This window comes from Mustela nigripes, chromosome 2 (genome assembly GCF_022355385.1).
Source record: "Mustela nigripes isolate SB6536 chromosome 2, MUSNIG.SB6536, whole genome shotgun sequence".
Classification (NCBI taxonomy): domain Eukaryota; kingdom Metazoa; phylum Chordata; class Mammalia; order Carnivora; family Mustelidae; genus Mustela; species Mustela nigripes.
In genome coordinates this window covers 13,447,679-13,469,608 of record NC_081558.1, presented here as the reverse complement: position 1 = coordinate 13,469,608, position 21,930 = coordinate 13,447,679, and the positions used below count along the sequence as shown (strand labels likewise).

General features: G+C 49.9%; 1 protein-coding gene across 4 annotated transcripts in view; it reads right to left on the bottom strand.

The window, feature by feature from the left end:
* The window catches only part of SLC27A1 (solute carrier family 27 member 1), a 34,520-nt gene extending 15,693 nt beyond the window's left edge, over positions 1-18,827 (bottom strand). The window contains exons 1-2 of one of the 4 annotated variants that reach the window (XM_059389375.1): positions 18,624-18,827; positions 17,049-17,216 (exon numbers count right to left, since the gene is read on the bottom strand). In XM_059389375.1, the coding sequence (XP_059245358.1) occupies positions 17,049-17,215 (167 nt within the window). In that variant the 5' untranslated portion in view covers position 17,216; positions 18,624-18,827. The other 3 variants (XM_059389377.1, XM_059389376.1, XM_059389374.1) reach the window with 3 other exon arrangements.
* Positions 18,828-21,930: the final 3,103 nt, after the last annotated feature.

Here is a 21,930-nt window from a genome sequence, read left to right as displayed (position 1 = left end):
GGAAGAATATCTTGTAGCAAGTTAAAAAGGGGGAGTCTTTGCCTCCCAGAGACAGAGTCTAGAAAACTAAGAGGTGAAAAGATGTGCCCGTGGGACTCCGAGAGCGGAGGGAGAGTCGGTGAAGGTCATGGATGTTGGGGGATGGGCACATGGGCTCACAACATTATTCTCTCCATTTCCATAGGCAGGAAATCTTCCATAATAAAATCTTTTATTTATTTTTATTTTTTAAGGGGGCAGGCAAGGGGCACAGGGAGACAGAGAAAAGAGAACTTTAAGCAGGCTCCATGCTGAGACACGGGACTCGATCTCATGACCCCGAGATCGTGACCTGAGCTGAAAACAGGAGACGGATGCCTAACCAGCAGCGCCATCCAGGCACCCTCTCCCCACAAAAATGTTTTAACCCGGGGCGCCTGGGTGGCTCAGTGGGTTAAAGCCGCTGCCTTTGGCTCAGGTCATGATCTCAGGGTCCTGGGATCGAGTCCCGCATCGGGCTCTCTGCTCAGCAGGGTGCCTGCTTCCTTCTCTCTCTCTCTGCCTGCCTCTCAGTGTACTTGTAATTTCTCTCTGTCAAATAAATAAATAAAATCTTTAAAAAAAAAATGTTTTAACCCTCCAAACGGCCTGTGAAGCCCCACCTGCCCCAGCCTCCATCGATCTGTCCACTTGATCCTGCCCTCTATTCCTCCAGCTTTCTCTCACCTCCTTCCCTGATTTTCAGCCTGGCAAAGGTTCCTGCCCCTGGGCCTTTGCCCATGCAGTTGCCACTGCTGGAATATTCTGCCCCAGACGTCTCATCAGGCTTCCTTCACATCTTTTACCTCTCAGCTCCAGCTCCAGCTCCAGCTCCTGCCTGGAGAGGTCTTCCTTGCCCTGCCCAGCTTGGATCACTATGGCTGTTTGAGAACCTGCCTGCCAATTCCTTGGCAGTCTTCCCTTCAAAAGGCAGGTCCTATTTCCCTGCCCCTTGGGAAGGGGCAGACTCAGGGACTCACTTCTAATGAAGAAAACATAGCAACAGTGATGCTGTGTGACTTCTGAGATGGAGGCACAGAGACAGCACCCCCTTGCTCTAGGCACACCGATGTTCTCACTCTCTCTGGGGACAGTGGCCCTCAAAACCCAGCACCAAGTTGCAAAGAAGCCCAGACCATGTGGAGAGCCCATATGCAGGTGTTCTAACAACACGTCTGAGTGAACAAAACTTCAGGTGATTCCGGTCCCAGATTCTGAGTCGGCCAGCGGAAGCCCCAGACTTGGCAGAGCAGACAACATGGTGACATCTGACTTCCTGACCCAGAGAAACCACAGGAAATAATACTGGGCCTTGTGTTAAGCCTCTAGGTTCTGGGGTAATTTGTTACGCAGCCATGGAACTGATGGGTAACTGCTACGCTCCCAGCCCGTTTTATTCCTACGGAGCGATCATCACAATCGGAAATGACAAGCTTCCTTTATGGGTTTCCTGGCATTTTATGTTGATGTCTATGAGAGTAAGCACCCTGTCTATTGTGTCCGGGAATACAGTACTGGCACGAAACACAGGACGATGCTGGTGTCCTCCCACGCTACACAAACACAGCCCCGCCTCCACCCCCGGAACGCAACTGTGGCTGTTGAAGAGTGTCCCCAATAATTCACGTCCACCGGAAACCTCAGACGTGACCTCATCCTGAAGTAGGATCTTTATAGATGTAACTGAGGTGCGTATGAGACGAGGTCATCCCGATTCCCCAGGCGGGACCTAAGTCCAATGACAGGCATCTTTTTAAGGAGAACACAGAAACACAGGGGAGGAGACAGGAGTGACACGGCCACGAGCCTCAAGACACCCGGAGCCCTCAGAAGCTGGAAGAAGCAAGAGAGGATTCCCTCGAGAGCTTTCTAAGAGAGCACACCTGCCGACACCTCGATGGCTGGCTTCTGGTCGCCAGAACTTAGAAGAAGACAAGTTCCTGTGGTTTTAAGCCACACGTTTGTGGTCAGTTACAGCAGTCCCGGGACACGACAAATGAGGACAGTAAGATCCCCCACCTCCCAGGTCATGCTGAGGAGAAAAGAGGCCAGAGGTAGATCGCTGAAGACGGGGCCTGGCACATCCTATATTCCCAACCAACTCTGTTGCTATCCTTTGCCCCACGGAAGGAAGCATGGTGAATAAGAAATCAGAATGGGATTAGCACTTTATCTGCCCAGCAACTTTATTGGTATTCACCCTGCAAGGAAAAGAGAGGAACAAGCAAGTTATAAGAGCAGGGGTCAGCCCGCGAAGCCCCCAGGGGTAAGGCAGAGAGGCAGAGGAGGAGGCGGAGCTGATTTCTCAAGCACCTGTCCAGGAGCTCTGAGCCCCAACACAACCCAGGAGAAAAAAGTGCCCTAGAGTTCACGGTCTTAGGTCAAAGCCTCCTTGACTGCCTACAAGCTATGGGGGCCTGGGCAGACCCTGCCTCCCTATAGTTCTCAGTTTCCTTACTTGGAATGTCCAAAGACTGGACCAAACGACCTCCAAGGTATTCTCCAGCTCACTAAAGTGTAGGTCCTGCCACTGCCCTATTTACAAACAGGAAGTGGGGCCCAGAGCAGCCACCCAAACAATGCAATTCTCAGCCTAATACCTGTCAAGCATGTTAAGTGCCCAGCCAAGAAAAAGGGTTCTAGAAGAGGGATCTGTTGTTCCTCTGCCCAGCGGGATCCTGCCTCTGCGCTTTGCACCTGCTCTTCCCTCTTCCTTTCCCCAGATCTTTGCAAGGTTGCTTCCTCTCATCTGCCTACTTGCGCCAGAGGCCCTGCCCTGATCCCCTTGGCTGGAGTCACCACCAGTGATCCCTGCCCCCCCCCAACATGTTCAAGCCTTCTTGTCAATTTCAGATGTTTTATTATGCCCTCGTTGCCTTTTTGATTATTCTTCTCTCACTAGACTGTGGGCTCCACTGGACACATCCAGAGCGTGTCACACTGAACATGCTGTCCCATAAGCCCAGATGGGGTGTGGCACCTAGGAGGTCCTCAGGGATGGAGAGAACAAATGACTTTCTCCAGTGCAGACTAGCCAGAACCTGACCTTCTTGGCACCCCAGCCCGGGCCCCACCATGACTCCATGGGACCAGCACTGTAGTCAGTCTTCCTGGTCTCCTGGCTCTGCTCTGGGCCAGGCCCCATTCCCTGCACAGCAGGGTGAATGGTGGTCCCCAAAAGATATATCCAAGTCCTGGCCTCCTGAACTTGTGAAAGAAACCGTATGTGGGAAAAGGATCTTTGTAGATCTTAATTAGTTGAGGATCTTAAAGAGATCGTCTTGGACTAAGGTAAGCCCCAAAGCTAATGACAAATGTCCTTATAAGAGACAGAAGAGGAGACACAGACACGGAGAAGAAGGCCACGTGAGAACGGAGGCAGAGATCACGGTCGACCTAACTTTAAACCAAGGGACTGCCATGGAGCACCAGCTGCCACCGGAAGCCAGGAGATAGACATGAGAGAGTCTCCCCCAGAACCTCCCAAAAGATCCAGCCCTGCCCTTCTGGCCTCTATAGCTATAGCAGAATTAAATTCGGATGTCTTAGGTCACCCGGTTTGTGTCATGGGAAGTGAGCACAGGCATACCTCAGAAATATTGTGGGTTTGGTTCCAGACCACCACAATACAGCAAACAGCCCCACAAAGCAAATCAAATGAATTTGTTTCCTACGGCATATAAAAGTTATGTTTACGCTATACTCTAATTTATTAAGTGTGCAATAGATAGCATTATGTCTAAAAGACCAATGTATGTATCTTAATCAAAAAAATACATATTTAGAGACCACTGGGTAGCTCAGTCAGCTAAGCACCTGCCTTCAGCTCACATTGTGAACCCAAGGTTCTGGGATCGAGTCCCACACTGGGCTCAGGGAGGCTGCTTCTCCCTCTGCGGCTCTTTCTTGTTCTCTCTCTCTCTCTCTCTCTCATGAATAAACAAATAAAATCTTTTATTTTTTTTTAGAGATATTATTTATTTGATGGGGGACAGAAGAGGGACAGAGGGAGAAGGAGAAGCAGGCTCCCCGCTAAGCAGGGAGTCCGACATGGGACTCGATCCCAGGACCCCAGGACCACAACCAGAGCCCAAGGCAGATACTTAACGAACTGAGCCCCTTCAGCTCAGGTCATGATCTCAGGGTCCTGGGATCAAGCCCTGCATCAGCAGGGAGCCTGCTTCCTCCTCTCTCTCTGCCAGCCTCTCTGACTACTTATGATCTCTGCCTGTCAAATAAATAAATAAAATCTTTAAAAAAAAAAATATGTTATTTAGCTCCTTTCTTCAGCTAAAACGTGCTGACCATCATCTGAGGCTTCAGTGAGTCATAGTCACTGATCACAGATCACCGTAACCAATATAATGATAATGAAACATGAGTTTGAAATATTGCAACAATTACCAAAATGTGAAAATGTGACAGAGACACAACATGAGCAAACGCTCACATGAGAAGAAAACAGTGCCAAGAAATGCACGCAACATAGGATTGCCACAAACCTTTAATTTATAAATAAAAATAAATAAACCAAAACCAAAACAAAGCAAAAAAACCCACAATATCTGCGAAGCACCACAAACCGAGATATGCCTATACACCATGCTTCATCTTCAATCCTTGTCTTGCTTACTGTTCTCACCCCAGCACCTAAAACAGGGGAGCCTATGTTTCCATTCCTATTGTCCAGCAACAAGTCCACTTTCGGCCTGGTTGCCCCAAACCCCCCCTGCTGCACCACCCTCCTCCTCCTCGGTGCATGCCAGTCTAACCATGCTGCTCTCCTGCTCAGAACCCTTCCCTGGGCACACGACGCTCCTCTGCTCAGCATTCAAAGCCCTGGAAATCGGGCTCCGCTTGGTGACCTCTTTGGCTCCTTGAACTCCCAGCGCATACACCTCCCTGCAACACATAAGCAACTTTCACACAATCTCTTCAACACAAAACACAGCAGTCCCATGTTCCCTTTCTTCTACCCAGAGAAGCTGTCACGGGCATGTAATGGCTGGAACCACAGCAGCCAACATGAGACCATGAGGGTACCAAGCTGGAGACAAGAAACCTTTACAGCAAGGATGGCAGAGCATAAAGAGAGACAGAACCTGAGTCAATGACAACATACGGCACGATGAACTGACCCGCCTGAAGCCATCTCAGGTCAGAACTCCATGTTACAATCAGCTGTAAATGTTCCTAACTGCCAATGCCACTCCAAATTGGGATTCATGCTCCTTACACTCACAGGTGACTAGGTAGGTTTGATCACTGCCTACATGGGGTTTACGAGGAGAGGGAGTTAATAACCAAGGAAACAGCAAAGAAAAACAATGGTAGTCTTTTTGTTTTTTAAATTATTTATTTATTTATTTGTTTGACAGAGAGAGATCACAAGTAGGCAGAGAGGCAGGCAGAGATCGAGGGGGAAGCAGGCTCCCAGGAACCTGGAACCATGACCTGAGCAGAAGGCAGAGGCTTAACTCACTGAGCCACCCAGGCACCCCAGCAATGGTAGTCTTAATAATAAGTTTCCTAAAAAGGAAACAAACAGACTGATGTGATCGAGCATAACCAAGGAAGACATTATCCATGGGAATGGGGGAGGCCACGTTGAGGAAGCAACATCTGCACTGCACTGTAGAGGATAGGAAGGAGGCAGCAGTCGATAAAGTTCAGGGGGAAAGCATTCCAGGCAGACAGTACCCTGAGTGCAGAGGCCTGGAGGCAGGAAGGAGATTGGCACGTTTCAAAGACAGCCAAGGTCAGTGGGATAGAGAGGAGTGATTAAAACAGAGAGTGGGGGACGCCTGGGTGGCTCAGTTGGTTGAGCAGCTGCCTTCGGCTCAGGTCATGATCCCAGCGTCCTGGGATCGAGTCCCAGGCTCCGCAGGGAGCCTGCTTCTTCCTCTGACTCTGCCTTCCACTCTGTCTGCCTGTGCTTGCTCTCTCGCTTGCTCTCTCTCTGACAAATAAGTAAATAAAATCTTTAAAAAAAAAAAAAAGAAGAAGAAAACAGAGAGTGGGAAGAGACTGCACAGGGATGGGACTCTCTCCATGGCTCTGGATCGGTCCACTAATTAGAAGATCGGTCTCGGCCTGTTAAAGTCACATGGGGGAAATGATAGCATTATTCATTTGTAGCTTTCAATAAGCAGAAGATGGAAAGAACCCAATGTCCTGCAGTAGGGGAGGGGTCCAATGAGCAGTGGTTGGTCCTTACAATGGAAGGCTGTGCAACCATTATGAGAATGGGGCCCCAACACAGGTAGATGAGGAAGGAGCCACAAGTGAGAAAAGGCATGGGTGATTTCATGCAAAGCTGGCAGATCAAATACCCAGACCCTGACTGATCACTGTGTTTCCCTGCCACCCTGCCCCCACCAAAATAGCCAGGAAAGGGATTTTTTTTTTTTTAGTGTGAACACAAAGACTAGGAAAATGGGAATGGAGACCAAATCTCCCCACTTCTGGAAGCTGGGGAGCAGGGATGACAGGTGGGGGTCCCTGGAAGTGGGAGAAAGCTGAATCCCAGGCTCCAGTGTAGAATGGGTAGAAATGTGTCTAGGAAGCAACCTTCTATATAAAATCAGGAAGTCACAGGGATGTAACGTACAACATGGTGACCATAGTTCGTAATATAGATCTTCCTCCGGGCGCCTGAGTGGCTCAGTCAGTTAAGTGTCTGCCTTTGGCTCAGGTCATGATCCCAGGGTCCTGGGATCGAGCCCCATGTTAGGCTCCAGGTTCAATGCAGAGTCGGCCTCTCCCTCTGCTTGTGATCCCTGCTTGTGATCTCTCTCTCTCAAATAAATAAATAAAATCTTAAAAAAAAAAAAAAGAAAAACACAGATCTTCCTCGACTTACAGTAGTGTTACATCCCAATAAACCCATCATAAGTTGAAAATACCCTAAGTTGAAAATGCAGTTAATACATCTAACCGAACAAACATCACAGCTTAGCCTGGCCTATCTTAAATGTGCTCAAAACACTACATCTCGGGGCGCCTGGGTGGCTCAGTGGTTTGGGCTGCTGCCTTCGGCTCGGGTCATGATCTCAGGGTCCTGGGATCGAGCCCCGCATCGGACTCCCTGCTCCGCAGGAAGCCTGCTTCCCTCTCTCTCTCTCTCTCTGCCTGCCTCTCTGCCTCCTTGTAATCTCTGTCTGTCAAATAAATAAATAAAATCTTTAAAAAAAAAAAAAAAAAACTACATCTCCCCACAGCTAGGCAAAATAATCTAACACAAAGCCAATTTAATTAAGTGTTGAGGGTGCCTGGGTGGCTCAGTGGTTTAAATTAAGTGTTGAATATCTCACATAAGCTATTGAATACTGTACTAAAGTGAAAAATAGAATGCTTGGGTGGGCCGCTTACCCCCGATCGTATGGCTGACTGGGAGCTGAGGTTTACCACCCAGCATCACGAGAGAGTCTCACCGACTACCGACGGCCTGTCGGTAGTCTGGGAAAAGATCCAAAATCAAAATTCAAAGTACAGTTTCTAATGAATGCGTATCACTTTCACGTCACTGTAGAGTGGACAAATTGTAAGTCAACCACTGAAAGCCAGGGACTGTCTGTACTTTAGTCCATATTGGAAAGTTGCTAAGAGGTGCACCTGGGTGGCTCAGATGGTTAAGCATCTGCCTTCAGCTTGGTCATGATCCTGGGGTCCTGAGATTGAGGCCCACATGAGACTCCCTGCTCTGTGGGGAGGCTGCCTCTCTCTCTCCCTCTGCCTGCTGCTCCCCCTGCTTGTGTGTGCTCTCTCTCTGTCAAATAAACAAATAAAATCTTTTTAAAAAATGAAGTTTATAGGGGTGCCTGGATGGCTCAGTGGGTTAAGCCTCTGCCTTCAGCTCAGGTCGTGATCTCAGAGTCCTGGGATGAGCCCCACATCGGGCTCTCTCCTTGGCGGGGGGCCTGCTTCCCTCTCTTTCTCTGCCTGCTTCTCTGCCTACTTGTGATCTCTGTCTGTCAAATAAATAAAATCTTAAAAAAAAAAAAAAGAAGTTTATAAAAAATTAAAAATAAAATCTATTACTTTAAACAAATAATGATCACAATAAGAAATTCCAAATGTGAGGGCATAAGTCAAACATGAATAGAAAGGTTAGAAGGTATATTTGAAGAAATATCACAGAAAGTAGGATAATAAGATAGAGATGGAAAAGAAAAAAGAAAACGAAAATTAGAGAACCAGCCAAGACGGTCCAACATTACATTTATTCAATGAATAGTCATCAGGGGCGCCTGGGTGGCTCAGTGGGTAGAAACTTCTGCTTTCGGCTTGGGTCGTGGTCCCGGGGTCCTGGATGGAGCCCCACATCGGGATCTCTGCTCCGTGGAGAGCCTGCTTCCTCCCCTCTCTCCCTGCCTGCCTCTCTTGCCTACTTGTAACCTCTGTCTGTCAAATAAATAAATAAAATCTTAAAAAAAAAAAGCAGTTATCAAACCAAATGCTGTTCCAGATACTGAATAACAGGAGTTCCAAGAAGAGTAAAGGAAATAAACATAAGTAAATCATCAGTATCATTCAAGAAAACTTCATGGAACTGAAACCAACCAAAAGATCATACAAAGAATAGAAAGAGGGGTGCCTGGGTGGCTCAGTGGGTTAAGCCTCTGCCTTCGGCTCAGGTCATGATCATTGGATCCTGGGGTAGAGCCCCACATCGGGCTCTCTGCTCAGCAGGGAGCCTGCTTCCCCCCGCCCCCCGCCTCTCTGCCTGCTTCTCTGTCAAATAAATAAATAAAATATTTTAAAAAAAAATTTTTTTAAAATATTTTTAAAAATAAATAAATAAAATCTTTTTTTAAAATATCTTTTTTATAAAATCTTTTTTAAAAAGTCTTTTAGCCCACCATCTTGAAAAGATCCCACACACTTCCAGAAAGGGAAAAAAAAAAAAAAAATCAGAAATTGGGAGGGTTTCTGACTTCTCAACAATAATGTGAAAAGAAATGTCTTCATTTTTGAAGGAAAATAATTTCCAACCTAGAAGTCTATCCCCAGACCATCAGTCAAGTGTGATGGTAGAAATTAAAATCTTTTCATATGTGAAGGGTCTCAAAAAATTAACTTCTCAGGGTGCCTGGGTGGCTCAGTGGGTTAAAGCCTCTGCCTTCTGCTCAGGTCATGATCCCATGGTCCTGGGATTAAGCCCCACATTGGGCACTCTGCTCAGCAGGGAGCCTACTTCCCCCTCTCTCTCTCTGTCTGCCTCTCTGTCTACTTGTGATTTCTGTCAAATAAATAAATAAAATATTTTTTTTAAAAATTAACCTCTCATCCATATTTCTCCAAAAGCTAATAAGGATGTGCTGCAACAGATCAAAGGAGTAAACCAAAGAAAAAAACCACCAGGGATCCAGGAAGCAGGGTATCCAACCCAAGACTTTTCAAGATGGTGGGCTAATTCCATTTTTTTTTTTAAAGATTTTATTTATTTATTTGAGAGAGAGACAGGGAGAGAGAGCATGAGCGAGGAGAAGGTCAGAGGAAGAAGCAGACTCCCCATGGAGCCGGAAGCCCGATGCGGGACTCGATCCCGGGACTCTGGGATCATGACCTGAGCCGAAGGCAGTCGGCCAACCAACTGAGCCACCCAGGCGTCCCAAATTCCATTTTTTTTTTTTAAAGATTTTATTTATTTATTTGACAGACAGAAATCACAAAGAGGCAGAGAGGCAGGCAGAGAGAGAGGGGGAAGCAGGCTCGCCACCGAGCAGAGAGGCCGAAGCAGGGCTCGATCCCAAGATCCTGAGATCATGACCAGAGCCGAAGGCAAAGGCCTAATCCACTGAGCCACCCAGGCGCCCACTAATTCCATTTATTTTTATTTTTTTTAAATTTATTTGCCAGAGAGAGAGAGAGAGCGCAAGCGAGTACACACAAGCAGGCAGAGAGGCAGGCAGAAGGCAGTGAGAGAAGCAGGTTCCCCACCGAGCAAGGAGCCCAATGTGGGACTTGATCCCAGGACCCCGCAATCATGACCAGAGCCGAAGGCAGCAGCTTAACCCACTGAGCCACCCAGGCGTACCCCCGCTAATTCCATTTTTTAAAAAAGATTTTATTTATTTATTTGACAGAGATCACAAGCAGGCAGATAAGTAATACCCATCCTCGGGATGGTGGCTAGGATTAAGCCTAGATGATGGCTATGCACCAGGTGCAGGAGGCAACGAGCCTAGCCTGGGCAATTTGAAGGCTAGAGAGAGACTTCTCCAAAAAAGGTGAAACTGGAAGCCCATCTTATGCTATAAAAGTCATGAGAGAAGAGAGAGACAACTGTTGTCTGGGCTTGGAGTAATGATAAATACCAATAAAACTAACAAATATAAAGGCAACCAATAACCTCAAAGAAAATACACAAAGGTTGTTAACAGAATAAAAAATGATCATAGTATACTAGACAGCTCGACTAAGTGAGAATACTATGACTGTTGAAACAATGTAGGGGTGCCTGGGTGGCTCAATCGTTAAGGGGCTGCCTTCGTCGACTCAGGTCATGATCCCAGGGTCCTGGGATCGAGCCCCGCATCGGGCTCCCTGCTCGGTGGGAAGCCTGCTTCTCCCTCTCCCACTCCCCCTGCTTGTGTTCCCTCCCTTGCTGTGTCTTTCTCTGTCAAGTAAATAAAATCTTAAAAAAAAAAGAAAATATAAACACCAATTACTGACCTGACCAAATTATAATAATGGATAATAGACAAGTCTCATTATTGACAGATTTCTTCATTGCAAATCTGCCTGCTCACTAAAATTTATTTGTAAGCCCAAAATCAACATTCACATTACTTTCACAGCCATTCGAGGACACACACAGAGCAGCAAGTAAGTTGCATTGCCAATGTGAACATTCCCAGGTTAGGTCAAACAAGGCAACACTCAGCCTTCTTGTTTCTGCTCATGCTGTAAACAAGCATCCTTTTGGCAGTCTATTTAGCGCCACATTTTTTGCATTTTTGTCCTTTTTGCTGGTGATTTTGCTGTTTAAAAGGGCCTCCAGGCATAATGCTAAAGTGCTCTCTAGTGTTTCTAAGGGCAAGAAGGCTGGGATGTGCCTTACTTAGAAAGTTTTGTTCAGGTGTGAGTTATAATGCTGTTGGCCATAAGTTCACTGGTATTGAGTCAAGAAAAGACATTTCTTTTAAAAGACTATGGTGTGGGGATGGGGGTGCGGGGGCACCTGGGCGGCTCAGTCATTAAACATCCATCTTCAGCTCAGGTCATGATCCCAGGGTCCTGGGATCGAGCCCCACATCGGACTCCCTGCTCAGTGGGGAGCCTGTTTCTCCCTCTGCCCGCTGCTCCCTCTGCTTGTGCTCTCTCTCTGTCAAATAAATCAATAAAATCTTTTTTAACAAATAGATAAATAAAAAGACTATGGGGGTACCTGGCTGGCTCAGGCAGTAGAAAATGTAACTCTGAATCTTGGGATCATGAGTTCAAGCCTCACACCGGGCACAGAGCTTGTTTTGGAAAAAAAAAAAAAGGGGTGGGGGAATGTATATAAAATGAAGTGTCTTTATTTTTTTAAGAGATTTTATATATTTATTTGATAGACAGAAATCACAAGTAGGCAGAGAGGCAGGCAAAGAGGGGGTGGGGAAGCAGGCTCCTGGCTGAGCAGAGAGCCCAATGTGGAGGTTGATCCCAGGACCCTGAGATCATGACCTGAGCCCAAGGCAGAGGCTTAACCCACTGAGCCACCCAGGCACCCCACGAGGTGTCTCTAAATAGAACAAACATAAAACAAGGTTATGTATTGCTTGGTTGATAAAAATGCTGTGACCAAAGGTTTGCAGAACCCTAACCCTGTACTTGCCCTAGGAATGATGGTTCAGTATTTGTTAATCCAATGTTTGCAGTGACTTTATAAAACAAAATTACCACAGATAATGAGAATCAACTGTAATAATATTGGGGCAATGAAGGTATGGAAAAACACGTGTCTGTTGGGGAGCAGGGCGTACATGCATGTAGAGGGACAGGAAGAGCGTGAGGACAAGGGGATAAAGAGGTGCCACATCCCTGTCTTCCACGGAGGGAGACGACTGATGAAGTGTCCAAGTGAAAAAATGCAGATATCATCCCATAACCCATTTAGAGACACGGAGTAAAAGCCCAAAGGAGTCAGACAAGACCTAAGAGTCATTCCAGGTAGGGAAGGAAAAGTGTGGGTGTGGCCAAAGGGTGGGGCTCGCAGCTGCCCCTCGAAGTAGAAGGCTCAGAGGCTTTCATCTCAAAGCTCATGTGACTTTAATAAAATTTAAAAATTACAAGTAAAAATGGAAGGCAAGCACCAGGTGAGGAACAGGGCGGAGAACATGAGGGCATTTACAAGTGCCTACAGGCACAAAGAACAGGTGGGTCTGTGCAGATTTTTCTAACAGTATCTTGGGAAAGTGGCAGAAGATGCCTCTAAGGAAGGAAACTGCAGGGCTGGGGGCAGCAGAGAGGACAACATTCACTGTAAACCTCTCTCTAAAATTTGAATTTTGTGCCACGGGTTATATATTGACTATTACACAAAACAAGTAAACACAAAATATTAAAAGACGCGTGTCGGGACGCCTGGGTGGCTAAGTCGGTTAAGTGTCTGCCTTTGGCTCAGGTCATGATCCCGGGGTCCTCATTCCCCGTACCCATGTCCTTGCTCAACACGGGGTCTTCTCCCTCTGCCTCCCACTCCCCCTGCCTGTATGCGCGCGCGCGCTCTCTCTCTCTCTCTCTCTGACAAATAAATAGATAAAAACTTTAAAAATTGAAATAAAACAACATTTTTAAAAAATTAAATAAAAATAACAAAATAAAAAAAATAAAATAAAACAAAATTTAAAAAAACAAAGTAAACAACAACAACAAAAATAAAACAAAAAAAAAAAAACAAAAATTCACCCACCTCCCTGGTCAGATCCTGATATCTCACCCATTCAACAGTGAACAGAGTAGCTAAGATGAGCAGCCTTAGCATTTATTGAGCACCTACCGTGTGCCAGGCACTGAGCTAACCTCATGGACACCCTCCAAAGTAGGGTCCTGAGATTTCCACGTGACAGGTGATGGGATGAGGTGGGTGCTCAGAGAGGTGAATTCACATGCATAAGGTCAGCCAGCAAGTCAAGACAGAATAGCCCAGAACCAGGCCCCAGCAGGGGGAGCCTGCTGCTCCTCCACAGGCTTGCCACAAAGCATTAATAAAGTATTCACCACGTACCATGAGGCAGGCCACGTGCCCATGTTGCATGCAGGTGTTCAACACATGCTTCCTGAAGAGGCGGTACCACACAACGACTGTTTTTACAGAGGGAGGAAGTGAGACTCAGAGGGTACAACTCCTGGGGCCAGCAAGGGGCACAGCTGAGGTCCACAGCTAAACACGCTGGCTCTGGCCACCCAGCCCCCAACCATCCAACCCACACAGCCACCAAGGCCCCACCCCCAGCGCCCCCAACCAGCTCATGGCAGCCAGCACGAATGCATTTGAGTGCCTACTGGGTACCCAGCTCTCCTCTGAGAGTTTGCCATGAATAAACTTGACAGAGCACCCCAAGAACCCCAGGAGCTGGCACTACTTTTATAGCCATGGGGAAAGGACCACCAGCAAGACTGGGAACCAGAGCAGGCAGCTCCAGCCAAGGAGCACCCCCACAGCCCCCATCCATAGGTGACATTCCAGGCAACGGGCCCTGAGGCCGGAGCTAGTGATGATCAGGGTACACGAGCACTCAGGGCGAGGCCCAGCCCTTACCACCTGTCCCGTCCTGCCCTCGCCCCCATTTTCTCCGGAGCACGCCCACGTGGGCAGGCAGTGGACTCCAGTGCTCTTAGCTCTAGCCACTTGCCTGGGCTGCCCCACCTGGCAGCAGCCCAAGCCACCCCTACCCGGAGACAAAGAAGCCACTGTCCACCTCTGAGCCCTTCCTGAGAGCTCTTCTCACCTTTCTCTTCTTCCTAGTCCTTCTGCCCCCTCATGTTTTCACCCCGAGCCCCAGAGCACCAGAACAGACAGAAACCAACTCGATAAACGGGATCAGATTTCAGGCCGCAAATACGGAACATGGGATGAGGTGGGAGAAGATGCCCGGGTCTCAGTGCAGGCCCCCCACCACTCCCAGCACAGCACAGTAGCTAAGAACAGGGACCCCAGTGTCCTAAGTCCTCCTTGGCTGTGCATTCTAGGTCAATGACCTCATCTCTCTGTGCCTTGGTACACCAGCCTGTAAAGTGAGGTTAGTAGGCATTCCTTCTTTCTAGGACTATGATCCTAGTCCCTAGAGAGGGCTAAGCAAGCTGCATTAGTTAGCTATTGCTGTGTAACAAATCACCTCCACAATTACCAGCTGGAAATATTTCTTATCTCCCAGTTTCTGAGGGTCAGGAAGCCAGGAGGGGCTTAGCTGGGTGGTTCTGGCTCCAGGTGTCTTGTGAGGCTGCAATCAATGTGCTGGCTGGGGCTGGAGTCCTCTCAAGGTTTCACTGGGACAGAATCCACTTCCAAGATCACTCACATGGGCTGCCTCGCATCAGGGCAGCCAGCTTTTCCTAGAGGGAGCGATCCGAGAGAGTACTGGTGATGGAAGCCACATTCTATTACTAATCTTGGGTATAGTATCCTAGTACTTTTGCTGTATTCTATTCATGGCAAGCAAATCACTAGATCCAGCCCACACTCAAAGCATGGGGGGGGGGGGAATCATATGAAAGTGAAGACCAGGTGGTTGGGTCATCTTTGAGGCAGTCTCCTACAGAAAAGTGTGTCAAGCCCAAGGTCAGGGAGTTGTAGTCGGCCCAGCTCTTACTCCATCCCTGGGGGAACACAGTCAGGCACAGATACTCAGGATCAGTGAGGCACAGCTGGGGCCTGGACAAGCCCACGGTAGCCAGGGAAGGGCTGCCAGCTGCCATATGCGACCCTATGTGGAAACCAGTTCATCCAAGGTGGCATGAAGACCCCACACAGCTTCCCTTGTGCCCCCACAGGGCCCCCAGCCTGGCTGGGAGAAAGAGACTCAACAATTAAAAGGCAAGAAATCAGACACATAAGAGAATTACAAACGATGGGGCGCCTGAGTGGCTCGGTTAGTTAAGCAGCTGCCTTCGGCTCAGGTCCTCATCTCGAAGTCCTGGGATCGAGTCCCACACTGGGCTCCCTGCTTGGCGGGGAGTCTTCTCCTCCCTCTGCCTCTCCCCCTGCTCAAGCTCTCTCTCTCTCAGATAAATAAATAAAATCTTTTTTTTTGGAAAGCATTTAAATACAGATAATTACAAATGACAGATGCTACTAGTGGCACCAAGTCAAGCTTTGGAGCCATGCTGCCTAGGTTCTAATCCTGTCCCCACTACTTGCCCCCTGTGTGACTCTGGGCAAGGGACCAGCCTATGCTGTGCCTCAGTTTGCTCATCAGTTAGATGGGGACAAGAGAGTACCCACATCACAGGGTTGCTGGGAGGATTTAAAGAAGTCATGTTTAGCCTTGGCATGGAGGAAGCACTCTGCAAATGTTGGCCATTCTGCCAAAAAGCCAACAAGGTGGGAGGGCATACAGGGACACAGTGTCAGGAGAGGGCTCTTGGGGTGACATTCAAGCCACGGCGTGATGAAAAGGAAGAACAGAGAAAGAGTGACCCAGGCAGAGACAGCAGCAAGGACAAAGGCCCCAGGGCTGCACATGTTGAGGGCCAGCATGAAGGCCAGTGTAGCAACATCATAAAGCATCACCACGCAAAAGGAGGCTCGGCGTGTTCCAGGCAGAGGGGGAACATCCTGAGCCTGACAGGCACGCTGATGTGAGGGTCAGGTGAATCTATGAAGATGGGAGTGGCGAGTGGGCAGATCCTGGCGTAGGTCACAGAACCTAGTGTCCAGCTGGAGGTTGAGTCTTTCTCCTGCAGAGGATGGGGGTTGTGTCAATAGAGGGCACGGTCAAATCTGGTCAGAAAGACCAAAGGCAGAGGCAGGGGCCAGGGCATGGAGAGAAAAGGACGAGTTCTAGAAGGTTCGGAACCAGTCATTTGGCGGTGGGACTCTTCCCAACTCACCCCATCCCTGCTGCTCACAGGGATGTTTCTTTATCCTTACAATGGGTTAGTTAGTTTACCCCACCCCACCTGAGAGGATCAGTCCCGCAGACCCACAGCAGGTGCTCAGGCATTCCCATGTGGTGGTTGTTATTAAGATTCTTTCCAATGGGAACCCCCAGCAACACCTATTTCACCACAGGAGGACCCCCAAAAGCTTCTTCAAGCATGCCCCTTGGAGACACCCCAGAGACCTTCTTCCAAGGAAACCCGCATAGGACACCAAAATCCCCTCGTGAGAGATCACGATCTCTAGAGATCCCCAAACAAGTCTTGGAATACGCAGCAACGTCTCCACAAACTCTGAACCCCTCAAATCCTGTACAGATCCCAAACTTTCAAAGAGCACCCCGGGACACAGAGAAACCGGTAAATGGCCCCCAGGAGACACACACCCTTCAGAAACCCTAAAAGTCTCTTACAGATGTCTCAAGAAGCCCCTTCATCCCTCACCCACCGAGAAAGCCCTAAAAAACTTCAAAGTGTCTTTGCATCCCCCAAAGACCACTGGGTCGCCACCGCGGGCCCCTAGAGACCTATGAGAATCCCTGAAGAACCCCTAGAAGCCTCTCACCGTCACCAAGTCCCCACAGAGACCCCCAAATAACAAAGCCTCCCAATCAGCCCCAGCTCTCTGGAACCACCAGCTGCCCAGAGATCTCCAAGTTATCGCCCAGCCCCCTGAGGTCTCCCAAACAGCCTTTAGAATCTTGAAACTTACTCTCTCCCTCCAGAAACCCTCTAGCTGTCCCCTCCAGTTCCCCTCAGAGACCCCCAATCCGTCATTCTTTCAGGTCCCGGCCCCGCCCTCATCTAAGCCTCGCCCGCCAGTCTCCAAAACCCTTCTCCCCAAGCCCTCAGAGCCCCCGACTCCGCCCCTGCAACACCCCCGCTCTGATCACCCCCCAAGACGCGCAGCTGGTCCGGGGCCAGGCCCCAACTGCACTCACAAGAGGTCCCGCCTTGCGGTCTTGCAGACGATGCGCAGGAAACGCCAGCCGCCACCGCCCACGTACACGCCGAGCGCCGCCGCTGCGCTCCAGGTCCACGGCAGCCCCAACAGCCACAGCAGCACGAGCGAGACCACGGAGGCCGAGCCTGCACCGGGAGCTTGCATCCTGGGGAGGCGGAGAGCTCTCAGGCCGCGGAAGGCTGGGGCCCCGCCCCCGGAATGAGCTCCGCCCCCAGGCCCTGGCCCCGCCTCCTCAGGGAGCCCAGGCCACCCCCTTCGAGCCCCGCCCTCATGCCTGGAATTAGCCGGGTCCCGACAGACTCCGCCCCCGGATCAGGGCTCCGCTCCTTCCCATGCTGGGCACAGGCCTCCCTCCTCTTCTTAGCCCGGCTCTAGCCTCTTTGCCAATTCTTAGCACAGGCCACGCCCTCAGACGCAGCTCTTAGACTCCGCCAGTCACTGTCAAGACCTACCCCACGTCTTGACCTAGCGGCTGGGCTCTGAACCCAAGCTCCAGGCTCACGACTTGGCCCCAAACATGGGCTCCACCTCGTCCCTACCACAGACACAGGCCCTTCCCAGGCACTTGATCAGCCTTCCTCCATTGCCGTGATCTAGCGCCGTCCTCGGTTACAGGATCCACCCCAGTTCCCACAGGTCCGGGGCTTTCCTCCAAGACCCGTTTCTATCTCTACTCCGCCATTCATTGGGCCCCGCCCCCAGATTGGCCTCTGGTCCCGCCCACAATCCACGCCCCGCCCACTCCCAATTAGGGCCCCCCCCCCGGCCCGCCCCTAACCCAGGCCCAGGTTCCATCCCCGGCCACTGGCCCCGCCCTCGGGCTTTGGCCCAATCGACACCCTCTGGACCTCCCTCTGGCCCACCTAGAGCCCTAGGCCCCTCCCCATCTGCCAACCTAGGCCCGCCCCAAGGCTATCTTCCGACCTGTCCTGATACGAGCTCCGCAGCCGCTCAGCCAAAGCCCGCCTCTTTCGGGAGGCCACGACCATAGAGAGGGGCCCCAGGCCAGAGAGACGACGGCCAACGAGACCGGAGCCTAGAACGGCCCAGAAAGGGCGACCGCTGTCTTGGAGACACCCAAACGGCTCCCCCACTCCTGCCCCCGAGCGGCATTTAGAAAACACGTGCTCCCGCACCCTAGGGGCGTGGCTCAGGGCTGAGCACTGAATGGCAAACGGATTCCTAGCCCGGGGGACCAGAAAGTCTCGGATCACACCCAGGGCCTGTGTGTCCTGGGTTCTCGCCCCGTTTATCCTGAGTCTAGGCTGCGACGCCTCTTGGGTCTTACACGTTCAAGGAATCCGGAGAGTCCTAAACTCACAGTCTAGGAGCCTCGGGAGGTTCTAAATCCAAACCCCACCTCAGTCTTAATTATACATTTCAAGGACTCAACTAATCCCCAATCCATAACGCAAAATCTTGTTCCTACCCGCCACACCCGAAGTTCTAAATGCCCACCCAGAGACCCAAAAGCCCTCCTGATCAGGCACGGGCCAGCGCTGGCCTGGCTGCCCACTACCCTGGCCGCCCACTACCCTGGACCCTGGCTTACCTGGAGCGGTGCACAGACCCTCAGTCTTAGCCGCTTCCTCGAGGGTTCCCAGAAGCTGAGGCAGGGACGATGAGGCCAAGACAGAGGACTCCAAACCTAGCCTGAGAGTGGGGGCCCTCCGGAACCACTATTTCTGCAGACTCCTGGGCCCGGCTCTGCCTGTGCTGTGCCCATGCAGGCCATTGCCTTGGATCCCTCCCTCCAAGCTCCCCCTCTTTTGCCCCCCTGCCCACCCCACCCCAGCTTGTTTTCTGCGTTGCTTTGGCCGACCTTCTCAGCGCTCTCCTTGGGAGGCAGCCAGGGCCTGCTTCCAGCACCATTTGGAGGACAGGGCTGGGCAGGCTCCCACCCCTCCCACATGCTACCATTGGTGCCTGTAGTTGCCCAGGGTTGGTGGAATGGGGGGCAAGCGGGCAGATCTGGAGGACAGGCCGAGAGCCAGCCACTGGATGGCTATTTTCTTGGCCAGGGATCAGCAGAGTCAGCAATGACCAGTAAACACAGCTGCGCTCTTATCCTGTCAGGTAGCCCTGTTGTGCTCACCCCATTTTACAGGTAAAGAAATCGAGGACCGGAGCTGTCACGTGAGCTGGAGCTGAAATTCTCTCATTCACAAATGTGGGCTAGAGGCTTGCTCTCCCACCTCCCTCCACTTCCCCCCACCTCCCCCCTTCTTCCTCCCTAAACTTCTCCTCCCCCTCCTCCCTCTGACCCCAATTCCTCCATTCTTCCCCACTTCCTCCCCCTCCTTCTCTTCTCCTCCCCGCCTTCAGCTTTCTTCCTCCCCTCCCCCTTTCCCCCCACTTTCCCCTTTCTTTGCTCCTCCCCCACCTACTTCCTTCCCCTTCTCTTCTGCTTCATCCCTCCTCCTCTCCACCCCTCCTCTAACCCCCACCCCTGCCCTCCTGGCTTCCCTCCTCCTCTCCAACAATTTCTTCCTCTTCTCCCTTCCTCCTCCTCCCCCCTCCCCCCTTTCTTCCCTCCTACCTTCCCTCCTTCTCCATCCTACCAAATTTACTGAGACCTCACTAAATAGTGCCCATGAACTCTGAGAAACAAACTGAAGGTTTTGGAGGGGAAGGGGTTGGGAGGTTGGGTGAGTCTGGTGGTGGGTATTAAAGAGAGCACTTATTGCATGGAGCACTGGGTGTGGTGCATAAACAATGAATTTTGGAACACTGAAAAGAAATGTTTTAAAAATAATAAATAAATAAATAAATAAATAAATAAATAAATAGTGTCCATGACCATCACTCCCCAATTCTGCCCACAGCTCTTCAAGATACTGTTATGGGTCCTCAGTCTGAAATCCCCAATTCCAAAAGGCTCTGGAAACCCAACTTTTTCTTCAGGTGGGACCAGAACTCCAGATGTAGTTCTGGAGTAGGGTAGGGTGAAGGGTTCCCAAAAAAGAAAGATGAACCACAGCTTTCTTAACGTAAGAAGTCATTTTAGGTTCCCAGCCACTTTGATCTACACCTGAAAGGCCCTCATTGCCCAAGCACATTTTCAAGTCCAATTGCGGAACTTCCTGGGATATGTTCAAATTGCAGAAAAATAGACCTTAATACTTAGTGATTTTAAAGAAACAAAAGAATGTGGGTGCCTGGGTGGCTCAGTCACTAAGCATCTACCTTCGGCTCAGGTTCATGATCCCAGGGTCCTGGAATCAAGCCCCTCATTGGGTTCCCAGTTTTTCGGGAAAACTGCTTCTCCCTCTCCCACTCCCCTGCTTGTGTTTCCTCTCTCCTCTCTCTCTCTCTCTCTCTGCCAAATAAATAAATAAAACCTTAAAAAAAAAAAAAAAAAAGAAGAAGAAGAAGAAGAAACAAAAGAACTTGAAAACTAGCATCCACTACCAGGCCAGGGGCGAGCCTTACCATTTCAGACAATAAATCAGGGGTCATACTCCCAGCGCTGTTTTAGAAGTAAGGGTTGACCCAACACACAGTCTTGAGTCATTGCAGAATTTAAACCCCTTTGAGCTCTCAAACACTGATGACTTTTGCCCCAGTTCTCTACTGATCTTTCCTTTGCCAAGCCCCTTCATAAATATGCATGAATCCTTAGCTTAAAACTTCCCCAATTTTGTTGTAGGGAGGAGGGAGAGAACACTACTTTGGGAAATATCCTCCGTGGTCTCCCTACTTGTTGCGAATAAAACCCTTCCTTTTCCCACTCTTTGGCTTGGTTGTCTTCTAGCCAGACTCACACCAGGAGGAGAACCCAGTTTCCAGTGCAGAAGAACCACCTCCCACTGTGCTGACCCAGTCCATTTCAATGGTCAATTACCCCTTTGTATCCCTGTTTATCCATTATTTATGCCTTTGCTTAAAGGCTGTTCCTAGATTCCCAGGGGCATCACCCAATATACAGGAACTTTTACACTCGATTACTTTCATAAGACACCAAAAAACCTCCCAGTTCTGAAGTGCAACTGTCCTCCAGTTTTCTGGATGAAGCACTGTCTTATTCCCATTTCACAGACGTGAAAACTGAGGCCTGAACACCTGGGGGACGCAAATTCGAGTTCTACCCTCCAGGTGGTGGCCTTGGGCAGGTCCCCTCTCCTCTCTGTACTTTCGTTGCCTTCTGGGTGGTCCTGCTCATCTCCTAGAGCACTGTGCAACAAATATTTCTTGATCACCACTGCGCCACGGTTGACAAGTGACTTCGCTTCTGCACACTGAATGGTCCAGGCACATGCTAGGTATAGGGACACAGGCAGTCATGCATCTCCCTCCCCAAGGCAACCACAAGGGGCTGCAGGCCACAGCAAAGGGAGTTCTTAGGACTTTCCGGAAGGAGAAAAATGAAGCATACATTAAAAGTAAAATAGTGGATGATCATAGCTTGGGGGTTTCACTGTAAAGAGAGCATGAGCCCCGTGGGAGTGAACAGTGTCTCTCTGCTCAAGTCATGTGCCCGCCACAAGCAGGGGTGAGTTTCCTCTGCTGCCCTAAGGAAGTACCACAAACCAGCTGGCTTAAAACAACAGAAATTTATTCTCTCACAATTCTGGAAGCCAGAAGTCTGAAATTCAAGTGTGAACAGCCATAGTCCCTCTGTAATTCTAGGGGAGGATCCACGCGTTCCTTGGCTATGGCCACATTACTCCGGTCTCTGCTTCACGTCCACATGGCCTTCTGCCTCTGTGTGTCTCCTCTTCGGTCTCTCTCTCTCTCTCTTTTTTTTTTTTTTTTGTTGAGATTTAACTTATTTGACAGAGACAGACACAGCAAGAGAGGAACACAAGCAGTGGGAGAGGGAGAGGGAGAAGCAGGCTCCCCACCGAGCCCCGGGATCA